Source organism: Panthera onca, chromosome D4 (assembly GCF_046562875.1).
Source record: "Panthera onca isolate mPanOnc1 chromosome D4, mPanOnc1 haplotype 2, whole genome shotgun sequence".
Lineage (NCBI taxonomy): Eukaryota > Metazoa > Chordata > Mammalia > Carnivora > Felidae > Panthera > Panthera onca.
The window spans coordinates 2,861,394-2,875,783 of NC_138351.1; the positions used below are offsets into that span (position 1 = coordinate 2,861,394).

Sequence of the window (14,390 nt, forward strand, 5' to 3'; positions counted from 1 at the left end):
AATGTGTACAGAGTTTCAGAACTAGAAGATGAAAACATTCTAGAGATCTTTTGCACAGCAATGTGAATATACTTAACACTACTGAACTGTATACTTCAAATGGTTAAATGATTTTAAAAAGGTAGAAAACAGAGGCATAAATATTCACAACATAGGGTCAGTCAACATATTTTTAGGTCTGGCAAAATGGCACAAACAACAGAAGAAAAAATACATACATTGGACTTCATCAAAATTAAATACCTTTTTACTGCAAAGAACTCTATTGACAAACTAATAAACAGCCTGCAGAATGGGAGAATATTTTTGCAAATCATCTCTGAATAAAAGATTTTATCTAGAATATATAAAGAACTCTTACAACTCAATAATAAAGGACAAATAAACCAATGAAGAATGGGCAAAGGATAAATATATATCACTCCAAAGAAGTTACAGAAATGGCCAGTAAGCACATAAGATGCTCAACATCAGGGAAATGCAATCCAAAACGACACTGAAAGCCCACTTCAGAACCACAAGAATGACCATTAGCAAAAACAAACAAAAACAAAAACAAAAAACAAACAAACTAGATGGTAGGAAGCATTGGCTAGAATGTGGAGAGAACGTAGAATCCTAATACACTGCTAGTGCAAACATACAAAATGGTGCAGGCACTTTGGAAACAGTCCAACAGTTTCTGAAAAGGTTGAATATAGAGATTTCAAACAATCCAGCCGTTCCACTTTTAGATATATAGCCATGAGAAACGAAACATGCATCCACACAAAAGTTCACAGAATTATTCGTATTAGCCAAAAGTAGAAACAACCCAAATGTTTGGCAACTAATCCATGGATTTAACAGACAGTAGTACATCCACACAATGGGATATTATTGAAAATGTGCAAACACGAGTGAAACATGGAAACCTTATTCTACGTAAAAGAAAGCAGACATAAAAGGATTATCATATAATCCCATTCATACAGAAGTGCAGAATGTGGGAATGTATAGAGACAAAGGAATGAATGGGTGCTTAGGCCTGATGTCCACATGGGAAGACAGGGGGACGGCGAGAGGGTACAGGATTTCTTTTGGGGCTGATGAAACGTTCTATAATTTATTGTGGTAACGGTTACAAATTCTATAAACAAGCTGAAAGCCATAAAACTGTACACTTCAAATGAGTGAATTGTATTTCATGTGAATGTCTAAAAACAGTTTTTATTTTATAATTAGGCTAGAGAAATTTGTCAAAATGCTAACGTTGCCTATATCTAGGTGTTGTCTATTGTGGTTTCTATTGCATTTTTTTCATTTTTTCTATAAGCTTGAAACATTCCTACTGAAATTACCCATTTTGTAAAATGGAAAATAAGCAGGTAGTGTGAATGCAGGCCATCTGGGATCTATGGACCCTTGTCGGCTCGTTTAGAATCCCAGAGGAATCTCCTAGCATCACCTAGGGTATGGTCTGTGTCCAGCACAGACCTGTTCTGATGATCTGATGTCCTGGTTCTGATGACATCAGGCTGGTGACAGTGACATACCATTGTGTGACTAGTGCCTTGGGGGCTCTCCTTCTCTACATTATGAAGGATGAGAACATCAGCATCTGGCCAGTTTCATTAACAGACTGTGCAGGAAGAGCAATTAACAATGACCACCCCCCGAGTAAATAAATTAGGAGCCTTACAATTGGGGGTGCCTCTTTAGTTTGTGGTTGGAAAACATCTTTTAATGTCCATGCACTTTGTACGAATTCACACAATACACGGCCCTGAAGCATGATCTTCGGAACGAACCACGACAAAGGACGTTCCAAAGGACAGACTATGGGAGGAGGGTGGAGACTGGCCTTCAGAGACTGCGGTGAAGTAGGGAAAATGAACCCTCACACAGCCCAGCTTAATCGCAAGATATTTTGCTAAAATGAGCACCGAGAGAGAGCCCAGGCTGGCACGCAGGCATCCCAGATGGACGGGCCCTCAGACTCCGTGAGTCACGTCCAGGGCCTCCCAGGAGAACTGCGAGGCTGTGGGGACTCGTGCCAGCTCATCTGGAGGAAGGGTCCCGTCAAGCAGGTCGTGGGGACCACAAGTGGGGACTTTCCGAGCCCTCTGATTCCCGGCCCAGAATCTCCAGAGCAAATGCTTGTAGGGGTTCCGGGGATGGCTCAGCACTGTCTGTCCTAACAACTGGCCACGGACACCATCTTTCTCTGCCGGAGCCCCCTAAGACACCCGTGCCCAGTGATGGCTGATGACCGATGGAGACATGGGTGCGGGCAGGCCTCCCCAGGATCAGCGTTTGGGGAGCATGGGGGCACCCTGGCCAGGATTCCCCAAACCAGCCTGCTCTCCCCCTTCCCGCCCAGCGCAGTGACCTGTAGGACACCCCACAGCTCGGAATGAAGAACAAACGTGCAGCCAGGACAGGGGGGCCACAGGGAGCCCGACTGCCCGGGTGCCATCAGAAGACATGACACCGTCATCAGTGGGGACAGGCGTGCACCTGGATGCGAGGGAGTTCCCCACGACTCCATGGCTACTTTGAGGGGTTTCTTCTTAGGGGAGCAGGAGGAGGACTCTGGAGCCAACGCTGTGTGGCAGCCGCCCTGGCGCCCGTGAATGCCTTCATCCCCTGGCCTCCCGGAGCCCACGGTCCTCAGAAAACGGTGAAGCCTGGCTCCCTCCAGGCTCCCTGTGGAGGCCCAGTGAGCTGACCGGGAGGTGCCGCCTGGGACAGCGCGGCGCATACCTCGGCTGGTGGCCCCCGAGTCCTGCCTCGCGCTTTCCCCGAGTCCATCCTCACGGGGATGAAGAGGACCCCCCCATCCCTCATATTTCAACGGTCCCACTGGGACTCGAAGATGCTCCTCATACCAGGAGGCCAGAGCCCCAGAGCCTGTCCCCTGAGGCCAGGCCTTCTGCCCTCCCTCAGGCCCACACAGGGAGCCTTGGAGGAGCCAAGGAGGATGTAGCCCCCCTCCCCAAGCCCCCCCTCCCCGCCCCAGCTCAGCCCCATGGCTGGACGCTGCAGGGAGGCAGAGGGCAGCTCCCGGAGAAGACAGGGCTGACTGCAGACTGCACTCTGGAAGATGGTTGTGGTGCAGAGGGCGCCCATCCCTGGATGTTCAGGGACGCACATGGTGACCGCAAGCCCCTGGAGGCCCCTCCCAGACCCCTTCCCTCCGGCCAGGGCATCTCCATGCAGCGGCCCAGACGCATTTCCCAGCAAAACCATCTTTATTCCCACGTACACGCAGCGCCCCTGGGGGCTGCTGCCACCCCGCCCGCAGTCGTGCCCTCCCCCTCTCCCCCCAGCCAGGATCAGCACTGAAGGGTGGGCCCAGGGCTCCCTACGGGCTGCAGTGCTGCTTTTTCCTCCTCCCTGGGACAAAGGAGCCACACCTTCTCTTTGGAGGCAGAGAGGGCCGAAGCAGCCCCACGGCCAAGGCCCGCACCGAGCCCCTGAGGCTGGCCCCTGCGAGGGGCGTCTTGCCGGCAGCGGCCAGACCCGCACACAGAGCCCGCTTTCTGGACTTGGCAGCTGGGGGAGCGGCTGGGCTGCGGCCTATTCTCTGAGCAGCGGGGGCCTGGGGAGCTCCCCGCGGCCCGCGCCCTCCAGGGCTGGGGAGGCCCGGGGCAGGAGCAGGACTCTGGGAGAGCCCCCAGGGCAGCAGGCTGTGCCGAGAGGCCAGGAGGAAGGCCAGGCTGGGCAGCTCCTCCTCGTCCTCACTGGACCCATCTGCTGGCCCGCCAGGCTCCCTAGCAGGGGGCGCCTCTCTGAACACGGGGGCATCCCTGGGGTCTGGCCGAGGAGGGGTGCGCCCTGGCCCCTGGGGAGGAGAGGAGAGCCCGCCAGCCCGGAGGGCAGGCAGCTCCTGTTGTCCTGGAGACGCGGCAAAGGATCTGGGTCTGCACGGGTGTGCGTGTGCCCGGCTGTGCCTCCGGAGGTCCTGGCACTCTCTCTCTGCTGGGCAGGCCTCACGGCTGACCCCTGGCCGGGCCCTGGCCTCACCCTCGGGCCCGGAGCCCAGTGTCGCTGCACAGTGACTCGGGGTTGTGGGCACACCGTCCTCCACCGCCAAGGCCACCAGTCTCTTCTCTACCAGCTGGGAGGAGGGAGGTGACGGTGACTGGCCAGCACGGGAGTGTGAGAGGGGAGGTGGGACGGTGGCATGGGGGGCGGAGGGGGGGGGTGGGAGGAGGGGACGGGTGGCCCGTGAGGCCCTGGCTCTCCTGATATCCCCCTGAGTCCCTCCCTCCCTCCCCAGGCTCCCCATCCTGTAGATGCCATTCTCTGCTCAGTACCTGCCCTGGAGCTCGCCTCCCCAGTGCCATGCCTCCTAGGCAGGGGAGCGGGGGACCGCGTCACGTGTGCCTCTGTACTGAGTGCCCCCCCTTCCCCTGGCTCACCTGGGTCCCCTCCCTCCCCTGGCTCAGGTCCTCTCCTGCGTCTCTCTTTGCCCTGCTCACCTCTGCAAGGGAGAGTCCTTCCTCCTGCTCCAATTGCTCAGCGAGGGCCAAAAGATCCAGCTGTGGTTCTGAAGAAAGCAGTTCTGCCAGGAATCGCGGGTGAAGGACTGCCTCCACCTGGGACAGAAGGAACAGGCTGTGGGCACCTTGGCAGGGGGCACCTGTGAGCCAAGGAGGACCCGGAGGGAAAGTGGTAACGTGAAGCTCCACCCCGCCTTCTGCACAAGGCAGGATGTTTGAACCATCATGGTCACTGGCTGCACGCACACGCAGACAGGCGCACACACACACACACACACACATGCACACACAGGCACACATGCAGACAACACAATTTCACACAGGCATACACAGAGAGACAAACCCTATACATACATACATACATATATACATACGCACATACAAAAGCCACACAAATGCATATGCACACACACCCCCAACACATATGTGCCCACACAGAGACACAGAAGCATTCAAATGGTAGACACCAACATATCCTCACAAACATATGCATACACACACAGACATGCACGTACACATACACACAGGCCACACACAGACACCCACACAGGCTCACCCACACCTGCACATGTGCACACACACACAAGTACACACACATTCATGTACACAAGTACCCACACAGGCACACTACACATAGGCACAAACACATGCATGGACGCACACGCACACACGTACACACAGGTGCACCCTACACGCAGGCACACTTACATGCACGTAAGCACAGTCACACAAGTACACAGACATACAAACCCTTGCATGTACATTCATGCACCCAAGTACACACATGCACACACACACAGGCACACACACATGTATGTAAGCACGTTCACTCAAGTACACACACATACAAACACTTGCATGTATGTACACACACTCAAGTACACGCACATGCACACACATACATGGACGCACAAACACACAAGTATACACATATGCATACACACAAGTACCCGCAAGCACACTACACGCAGGCACACACATGCACATAAGCACATTCACACAAGTACACATACAAACAAACCCTTGCATGTACGTACATGCACACAAGTACACACACGCACACTACACGCAGGCACACACACGTGCACGTAAGCACATTCACACAAGTACATGCACATGCACACACATACATGTATGCACATGCACACAAGAGCACACACACATGCACCCTATACGCAGGCACACACACACGCACGTAAGCACGTTCACACAAGTACACACACAAACACTTGCATGTGTGTACATGCACTCAAGTACACGCCCATGCACACACATAAATGGACACATATGCACACAAGTATACACACATGCATGCACGCAAGTACCCACACGCACATGCACATAAGCACATTCATTCAAATACACACACATACAAACCCTTGCATGTACGTACATGCACGCAAGTACACACATGCTCATAAGCACATGCACGCAAGTACACACACGTGCACACACACGTGCCTGCACACACACAGCTCAGGAACGAGGAACAGAGCTTGATCCCAAAGGCCTAGGCACAGCCCCACTCCGGGTGTCGGAGTGGCAATGCCTGGGATCTTCCAGACGCCAGGCTGTGGGCCAGCCCACCTTGGTGATGAAGTCTTCCTGGGAACACAGCTTGTCAGTGTAGCTGAGAAGACCCGGGTCCAGGTAGATGGCGTCCTCGTCCTGCTGTGGCTCCTCTCCGTCCTGTCCCCATTCACCCGCTAGCGCCCCCGGGGCTGAGCAGGCAGGCCCCAGCAGCCCCTCCATGATGTCCACGTACTCTCTCACAGCCTCAGGGGGGATCTCCTTGGGTGCCTTGGGCTGCGGGGGTCTGTGTGGCTGCGGGCAGGGTGGCTGGGCCCTGGAGCCGGCCTTCCTGGGAATGCAGGCTGAGGCAGAGCGGGAACGAGGGAGGAGGTGAGAGGGGCTCCAGCTTGCTTGTGGAGAGGGCAGGGTTTGGGGGACACTGATGTCGGTGGAGGGCTGGGTCGGGGCCACCTGAAGCCACAGGCACCCTGGGACGGGGGAGCCGAGGGGAGGAGCACCTAATAGTGTCTCCTGTGAGCAACAGAGGACCCACCGATTCTCCAAGGGTCTCCCCCCGCAGCCCGCTTTCCAGGCAGTTTCGTTGGGTCCCTTGACAGGGAGGTGGGAGAGTAGTCACCAACTTGGCCAGGTCAATATCTCACGGTGACAAAGGGCACATACGACCCCAGGCTCTCTGCGGCTGGTTTGGTTGAAAGACCAAGGCCCACGTGAAGGAGGAGACAGGACGTGGGGACGGCGGCCTTCCCTAGGCCCCACTGCCTTCGGCCGCCAGCTCCCTTGGGAATGCGGGTGCTGTACCTGGCTGCCGGCCCCCCTCCAGGGCTGGGGACCCCTGGGTTCCAGGCTTGGGTGGGGCTGGAGCAGATGGGCCCTGGGCCACCTTCACCCACTGCAGCTTCTGAATCTGTATCTCCTCCTCTGCCTCAAACTCCATGAACCTGGGGGTGAGGAGACCCAGGCCACACTGAGGAGGGGCCCGGCCGTGGAGCCCAGCAAAGGCGGAGGCCGTGGGGGGACCGGAAGAGGCAGTGCCCGGCAGCGGCAGCCATGGTCCTGGCCCCCCAGGAGGCAGCAGGCTGGCCGATCCGGCCCGGCCCAGCCACAGCGGGGGTCCCACCTCCCCCGGGGTCGCAGGTTCAGCCCCCATCCTGAGACCTTCACATGGAGGCAGGGGTGGGTGTCGATCAGGTTGGGGTTGAAGCCTGGGCAGGTAGGTGAGGAGGACCCTGTGCTCAGCCCGGCCTCACGCCCACCAGCTGGGGCTGGGACCCTGACTCACTTTCCTGCCATCTCGTAGTAGATGACCCGGTCAAAGTTGCTTCTGCACTGCCACTCCTGCACGGCCCGCCACACTCCCTCCTCCAGCGTCATGGTGGGCTTCAGGCGGGCCAGGGACCGAAGCACCGGGCTGCAAGCCCTCGGGGTCAGGCGGTGGCTGCGGCCTGGTGGCCCCACCCTGCCCCACTCCCGCCCTGTGCAGCACGTGTCCCCCGCCCAGCGTGACTCAGTGCTGGCAGGTGACAGGCGGTGTCTGGCCGTGCAAACCAGCCCCCTCCAGGCGAACACTGTCACTGCCTCACACTGGGCAGCCCCGGGCCCTGGGCTCCAGGCTGACCACCCACCCGCACCTGGATCAGGGGCTCTTTGCCCCCGGACCCTGCGTTCCATACTGACGATACTGAGCGTGCCGTGCCAGGCAGTGATCCGGTCCCCCGGTCCCCTGCGGGAAGTGCCGTCACCCCGTGTCCGGGGGGGGGACCCCAGAGGACCCGCGCCGCACTGCCTTCCCAGAGCGGCACTGGCTCACACCCTCCTCTCCTCACCCTGAGGCCCCCGCCCTGGGCACACCCCAGGGTCCTGGCTGAGGGCAGCGGGGGGCAGAAGGCGCTCACATGAGAAAGCAGGAGAGGGCTTCGGCGTCGGGGCTCTGCGGGAGGTGCCTGCGGGCCAGGACCTTGAAGCACTGCCAGCGCCTGAAGTTCTCGTACACACTCTTGGGGCTACAGGAGTCCGCGGGCGAGGCCTTGGCGGGGCCGCTGGCCAGGCTGCCCTCCCTGGCAGCTGCGGGGGGCTGCGGCCCTGCGGTCACCGGGGGCACCATGGGGGCCAGCCGGACAGCCAGGGGGGGAGCCTGAGGCCGAAGGCCTGGGGTGGAGCCTCCCTTGCCGGCCCAGGTGCCCCCGACGGCTGGGGCGGACACGCTGCTCTCCGCTGCCGACGTTGCCAGGAACAGGGGTGTGGGACACGCAGCACCCCCACAGAGGGCCCCGGGAGGACTCCAGCGAACGGGGGCCTGGGTGAGGATGACGGTCTGAGTCTGGGGGGCATCTGCGGGCCCCCACTCTGACCTGACCTGGACGATGACGTTACAGGCCCGGGTCCCACCTGGGCCATGGACGGCATCTCCTGCCACCAGCGGTGTCCTGCAGAAAGTGGGCAGCACCACGGGGCTGCCAGGCGTGAATGGTGGGGTCACGTGGGGCGGCGAGCGCTGCCCCCGGGGTGACCAGTGCGAGGCGCCAGCAGCAGGTGGGGGAAACGGCTGTGCCGTCAAAGAAGACACGGAGGCCTCCGGGTCCATGGCCACATGCGGTCCCAGCACTGGAGATGCTGTGGACAGAAGGGAAGGGCCGGATCGAGTCGGAGAATCGCAGCCAGGACGCAGGATCCTGGGCCCCTGTGCTCACTAGGGAGGGGGGTGGGGAATCGCAACACGGGAGGGACACTTACAGGAAAAGGTGCGGTTTGCAAGTGTCCTGGAGTGACTTCCATGCTCTGGCCTCCAGACGACAATTACTGTCCCCGCCCTTCTCAACAAGACAGCCTGCCTGCCTGGAAGAGGCAGCCTTGGCCAGCACTGACTCTGGGAACCTCCCCAGGACCCCAGACACCACCCTCCATCCTCACGGGCTGTCCTCCTGGACGAGGGGCTGGGTGGACATCTGCCCTGTGGGAAATGCCCTCGGCCGGCTCCCAGGCAGCTTGGGTTCTGCTCCCAGGTATGTCCGAGTCACCTGAAGGGCCTTTGTGAACGGGCAGCGTCTAAACCATTTGAGCCCCTCTCCTGCTCAGACCCCCAATGCCCGACAGTATAACTCCCTCCCTTTCTTCCCGTCCTAACATAAGAAAACAAACGCTTGTAATATCTTTCTCCCTATAAACGCGGCCTCCAAGCCCCCACGTAACCCTGTCTTAGGAACCCCCACATCCCACACGCATCACGGGCCAGGTTCTGCCACCGCTCAGCAGCTCGGATCCTGGGAGAGTGTGAGGCGGGCATCATGTTCCCTGGTTCCTGTCACTCGCAGCCACGGTGGCTACAGAAGATTAGCAAAGGGCAATGCAGAGGGGGCAGCGGGGCTGTTGGGGTGGGGGGACTCTGGAGCTGGGTCACGTGGGACTGGTTGTGGGAATGCAGGCTTCTGTGGTCTTCCCCTTCCAGCTCCAACAGTGAAAGTGAAGACACACGAGGAGCCCAGCATGAGCCCAGTGCCAGAAGGAAAAGGGGCTGGATCCTGTGCCTGTTCATGAAGAACCCATGCAGGTCCTCGTTCGGGAGGACAAGGGACACACCTGCACATCTAACTGATCAACAGGTGTCCCACGACATGTGATACAACCAGAGAAGATGGTCCTCCCGTCCAGGCTCTCCTCCTACCCCCTGTAAGGAGGACTCAGCTTTCACAGATGCTGCTTGGGACACCCAACCACACTACACTCTGTTCCCCATCCACGGCACAGGGACGAGGAATACAAGCAGACTCTTCACCTCAAAGGTGGCTCCCAGGGCTGAGGGTTGGCCAGGAAACACTGGACAAGATGAAGCAGGTGGAAGGACCGCACGTCCTCAAGAGGAAGAGGGACCCAGAACAGCTGAGGAACCCAAGGCCTACCTTGGTTGAGGCCACCGGATGCCCTGTCCCTGCTGAATCTACGAAAAGGGTCACCTGGGCTGGGGAGAAGTCAGCTCTGGGCTGGAAGGAGTGGAAGTCCTGGGCCGGGGGTGTTAGAGGAACTTCCAGCCCCGCTCCCGGGGAGGACACTGGCCATAAGACCGCCCCACTGAACCACGTCCTGGCTCAGACCATGTCCCCCCACATCCCTATCAGGCACTATGGAGACCCAGAATCTGCAGTCAAGTCCCTTGGAGGGTATGGTGGGGGAGGTCCAGGTGTCTGAGGAATACCACACCCGGCTGTCCTTTCCCTGGGACCCTGCCTGTGCCACCACCACGACATGGTGCCACCTCTCCTACAAACTGTCAAAGTGGTGTGTGACTCAGAGACACGCAGTGTGCCTGCCTCCCTCTGTTCTCCACACCCAGGGCGTTTCCCCTACGAGGTCTCGACCCGGCCTCCTCCCCAGGGTCCTTGCAGGTTTCCACGGGCTCCCAGCCTCCCAGATGAGCTGTCCTTGGCCCCCACCCTCTTTCCCTACTCAACACCCACCCCCACCCCCATGTGCCCCTGTCCAAGTGTCACATTTGAATCCCACGGATTTGAGGGATGGCAGGCACGCAGACACACCTGCCCAACCCACAGGCTTACCTCCTTCTGAAGCCATCCCCGCAGGCTCGGGCAGGGACCACTGCTACCCTGCAGCCACCACAGTGAGAAACGTCGAGCCTAGGTCCCAGACAGCGATCTGCTGCAGCAGATGCTCAAGATCCAATTAAGGAGGGAAAAGTTTGAATGTAAACAGGGACAGAATGTAGGGCTCCTGACATTCTGCAGCGGGGGAGGGGCCGAGGGCCAGGGCCCTGGGTGGGGGTGGGGAGACATTCCCTGAGGGCTCTGGCAGGTAGGCAAGTCCCTCTCAAATGACACAGGGGCAACACAATTGCTGTGTGCCTTTTGAGGCAATTTATACAAGTTGTTCACATTCCGAGCACCGAGGTGTTACTCGGTGGTCCTTTGCTTCCGTTTTCATCCATCGGCCGAGTTTGCGTCCCTCAACCCACTCTGCTTCCCACCTGGCTCTTGACTCACTTCAACCGAGGCCGGACTTTCTGAACAAGATTCAGAGCATGTATTCTGATGAACACATGGGTCCTGAAGGCCACATGGAACTGAGCTTCCAAATTAGCAGGGTCTCAGCAGATCCTGCGTGCGTGCTTGCACATGGGTCCTTCTGTCCTCGCCGCCCTCCGGCGCTGGAAGCTGCTCAGCCTCAAGCAGGACGAGCCTTACTAATGCTCTCCTCTGCTGGAAAGCCCCAGCCTATCAGACAAAGGTCGTGCAGCCTACACATGCAGGACCAGAAATCACTACTTTTGTTTCCCAGCATCCTGTGCTGTCATTCAACATTGACTGTTAACATTTCTCCTTCTTTTAGTGGAATATCTCAAAGAATCAATAGCTTTGTGTGGTTCAATGTCAAAGGACATAAAGGAATATGCAGTGATGACTCTTCCTCCCACCTCTTACTCCTGGGCACCAAGCCCCTTTCTCGCAGGAAACCAGTGTTATCTGTGACGTTCAAAGCTTCAGAGAGACGGATTATGCAACTAAGAGTACATGTCAGCTATTTTCATTTTTTTTTTTTTTAACTTTTTTTTTTAACGTTTATTTATTTTTGAGACAGGGAGAGACAGCATGAACAGGGGAGGGTCAGAGAGAGAGGGAGACACAGAATCCGAAACAGGCTCCAGGCTCTGAGCTGTCAGCACAGAGCCCGACGCGGGGCTCGAACTCACGGACCGTGAGATCATGACCTGAGCCGAAGTCGGACGCCCAACCGACTGAGCCACCCAGGCGCCCCTATTTTCATTTTTAAAAAATGCTTGTATTTTTTTCTGTGGCTAAAAGTTGACACATATTCCAAAATATGTGTGAGTGTGCCCAATGATTGACTTTATGCTGATACTGTGGCTCCTGTCCTTATTTCTGGAGACTGGATTCTGGGAACATGTAGTTCTACAGTCCTTTACATTTCAAGGACCCTGTAGAATAGGGTGGCTGGATTTAGCATATGAAATAATGGATGCTCAGGTGAGTTAGAATTTCAGATAATAGGGATCAGCTTTTAGAATAATTGTGTCCCATGCAATATTTTGGATATAACTTTTAATGGAAATTTGTTCCCAGTTGATTTGAATTTTGCATTTAGCTGGGGTTCTGTACTTTAGATGGCATCTCTACCCAAACAGTGTAATATATTCAGCTAATATTAGTCACCCTGTGAGAAAGAGAACTTGGATTAGGAGACTCAAGAGTGCTACTTTGAAAAAAAAAAAAAAAAAGAGTGCTATCTTGGCTCACCCACAAAATCATTTGCCTGCGCATGCACGTGCACACACACACACACACACAGTGTCTATAGGCTCTTTGGGTGATATGGAATTTGGAGGCGCCAAATATACAGAATTGAGTATCTGGAATTAATGGGACTAAGGACAGAAGTAAGGGTTAGGAGACCTTCCCCTCCCTAACATCCTACAGTCCTGGTTTTCCTAGGGGTTAAAATCAATCCCCATGAAATGGATGTGCACCTGCAATCTATCCCTGACGTCCAACCCCCATTCACACAACCAGCTTCCTCTAAGTTCTGATTGGCCAATGCTAGCCTGGAAGCCCTGCTCACGGGCTTGTGTATTTCCTGTCTGCATGAGAGACCCTTGTTCTTTGGAATCCATGCTCATCAGTGCATGTGGCCCCATCTGCACGAGAATCATGGGAGCACCTCTTTAAAGTCTTGTTTGATTCTTCTTTTCATATTGCACATCAACATCAGTTTACTGGGAAGGTTCAAAATGATATGAAAGAGCATTGGGGTTTTGTGTTGTCAGAAGAGAGGACTGTCAGGAAATTGGCCAAGGGTGACGAGAGTTAAGAACCTCAGTGGTTGTCACCAATCTCTTGGGAGACCTGCTTCACTCCTGCTATCACAGCAGTGCAGCTCCTAGGATGGCAGGGTGTTGGGGAAGGAAAGGGAGGTTTAGAAGGATGGCTCCACACTGAACATACACTGAAAAAGACTCCTGGTCAAGGCACTGAAACAATTCCTTGCCCTCTTGAGGAAAGTTGACTCCAAAGGCCACCACTGTGTGGAAACTGAACAGTGGACACCCTGATGCCCAAAAGGCACTGGACTTTGAGTTCAGGACCTGGAGTTCCTCCCCTCCCCCTGCTCCGTACTATAGTCACGTAAGAGAGTCATTTCCCAATTCCTCTCCAATCTCCACACAGTTTCTAAGTTTTCTCCCAACTCCCACCCTGACAGGGCCCAGGGATTATTTGTATTAGCACTTCTGGAGTGTAGGACCAGCCACCCAAAGCAGGTGAGCTCCACGGTGCAGCCCTTCAGGGCGTTCCCCAGGCTTCTCCCCCTTGCAGTGTGGAAGGGACCCTCCACAGGCACCCATCTGTGTGTTCTCTCTGGCAGCTGCTCTGAGCACGCTTCCTGGACGTGAGCTGGGGAGATGAGCTGAGAGCCATTCAAGCAAATCATAGTGAACTTTATTGCAAACATCCCTGCTGGGCATTGAAAAAGTGAACAACTTGCAGGCATGTCTCAAGACTTGAGCTTTTATCAGGGGAAGGCTGAAATGGGTTTCAAGCAACAGCTTTGTTTCAGAGAGTTTTGAGGCAACATGTACTCAGGCACTCGTGAAAGCAGGCTCCTTCTTGTTTGCTCCCTTTGTCCAGTCAGTCAACCAGTTATTGCTAAGATTCTCACTCATGGCTCAGAGGTAGGACTTGAGTGACCCTTCTCAGGGCCACTGATAAAAGATTACACTGCAGAAAAATTCTCTGGTCCCAATTCTGCAATCATTTTCGAACACTTCGAAATCTAGAGTCCAGAGTCTAGATGGCATCAAATGAGCCCAAATGTAACTTGGGAAGACTGGTCCTAGGAGGGAGTAAGAGCATTCCTTTAGACCCTGATCTCTGGCCGTTCCTGCATTAACTTCTGAGACAAACCCATCTCTGGACACGGATCACAGGCCTCAGAAGAGGGGTGGCCTTCCACACAAGCAAGGACGTTAGCAGAGTGGGGGATATCATGCTTGTGTCTCTTGGAGTCTGCAGCCCGTGCACTTGGGGGTGTGCCGTGCGAGGTTTCATCGTTCTGCTGTGGCTGAGAAATAGCACGAAGGTGGCAACTGGCCACGAAGAGGTTGTGGAGGTTGCAGCTTCTCCCAAGAATACTACAAAATCTGGTCAAGAAGTTGAGTCTTTTTCAAAAAATCAGTTGAAATTCTTCGCTGTTTTGAAAAGGAGGGAGGGGAGGGCAAATCGTTCCCAGCCCAGCTGTGTGACTGCATCTGTCCAGCAGGATCAAAGGCAGAGCACAAGCCTCTAAGGAGACGTCCGTGCATCCCACGTACTGAGCAGCCCGTGTATCAGCAGCTACACTAAGGAACCTAAC

The 14,390-nt window shown here is 55.7% G+C and overlaps 1 protein-coding gene across 1 annotated transcript; it reads right to left on the reverse strand.

Moving 5' to 3' along the window:
• Positions 1–3,237: 3,237 nt before the first annotated feature.
• LOC132674455 (NUT family member 2G-like) lies at positions 3,238–10,774 on the reverse strand. Its single transcript, XM_078436094.2, has 7 exons — positions 10,568–10,774; positions 7,913–8,630; positions 7,300–7,428; positions 6,819–6,958; positions 6,075–6,361; positions 4,467–4,583; positions 3,238–4,102 (listed from the first exon to the last, which is right to left on the reverse strand). The coding sequence occupies exons 1-7, from the start codon at positions 10,581–10,583 to the stop codon at positions 3,347–3,349; spliced, it is 2,163 nt and encodes a 720-aa protein (XP_078292220.2). The 5' UTR covers positions 10,584–10,774; the 3' UTR covers positions 3,238–3,346.
• Positions 10,775–14,390: the final 3,616 nt, after the last annotated feature.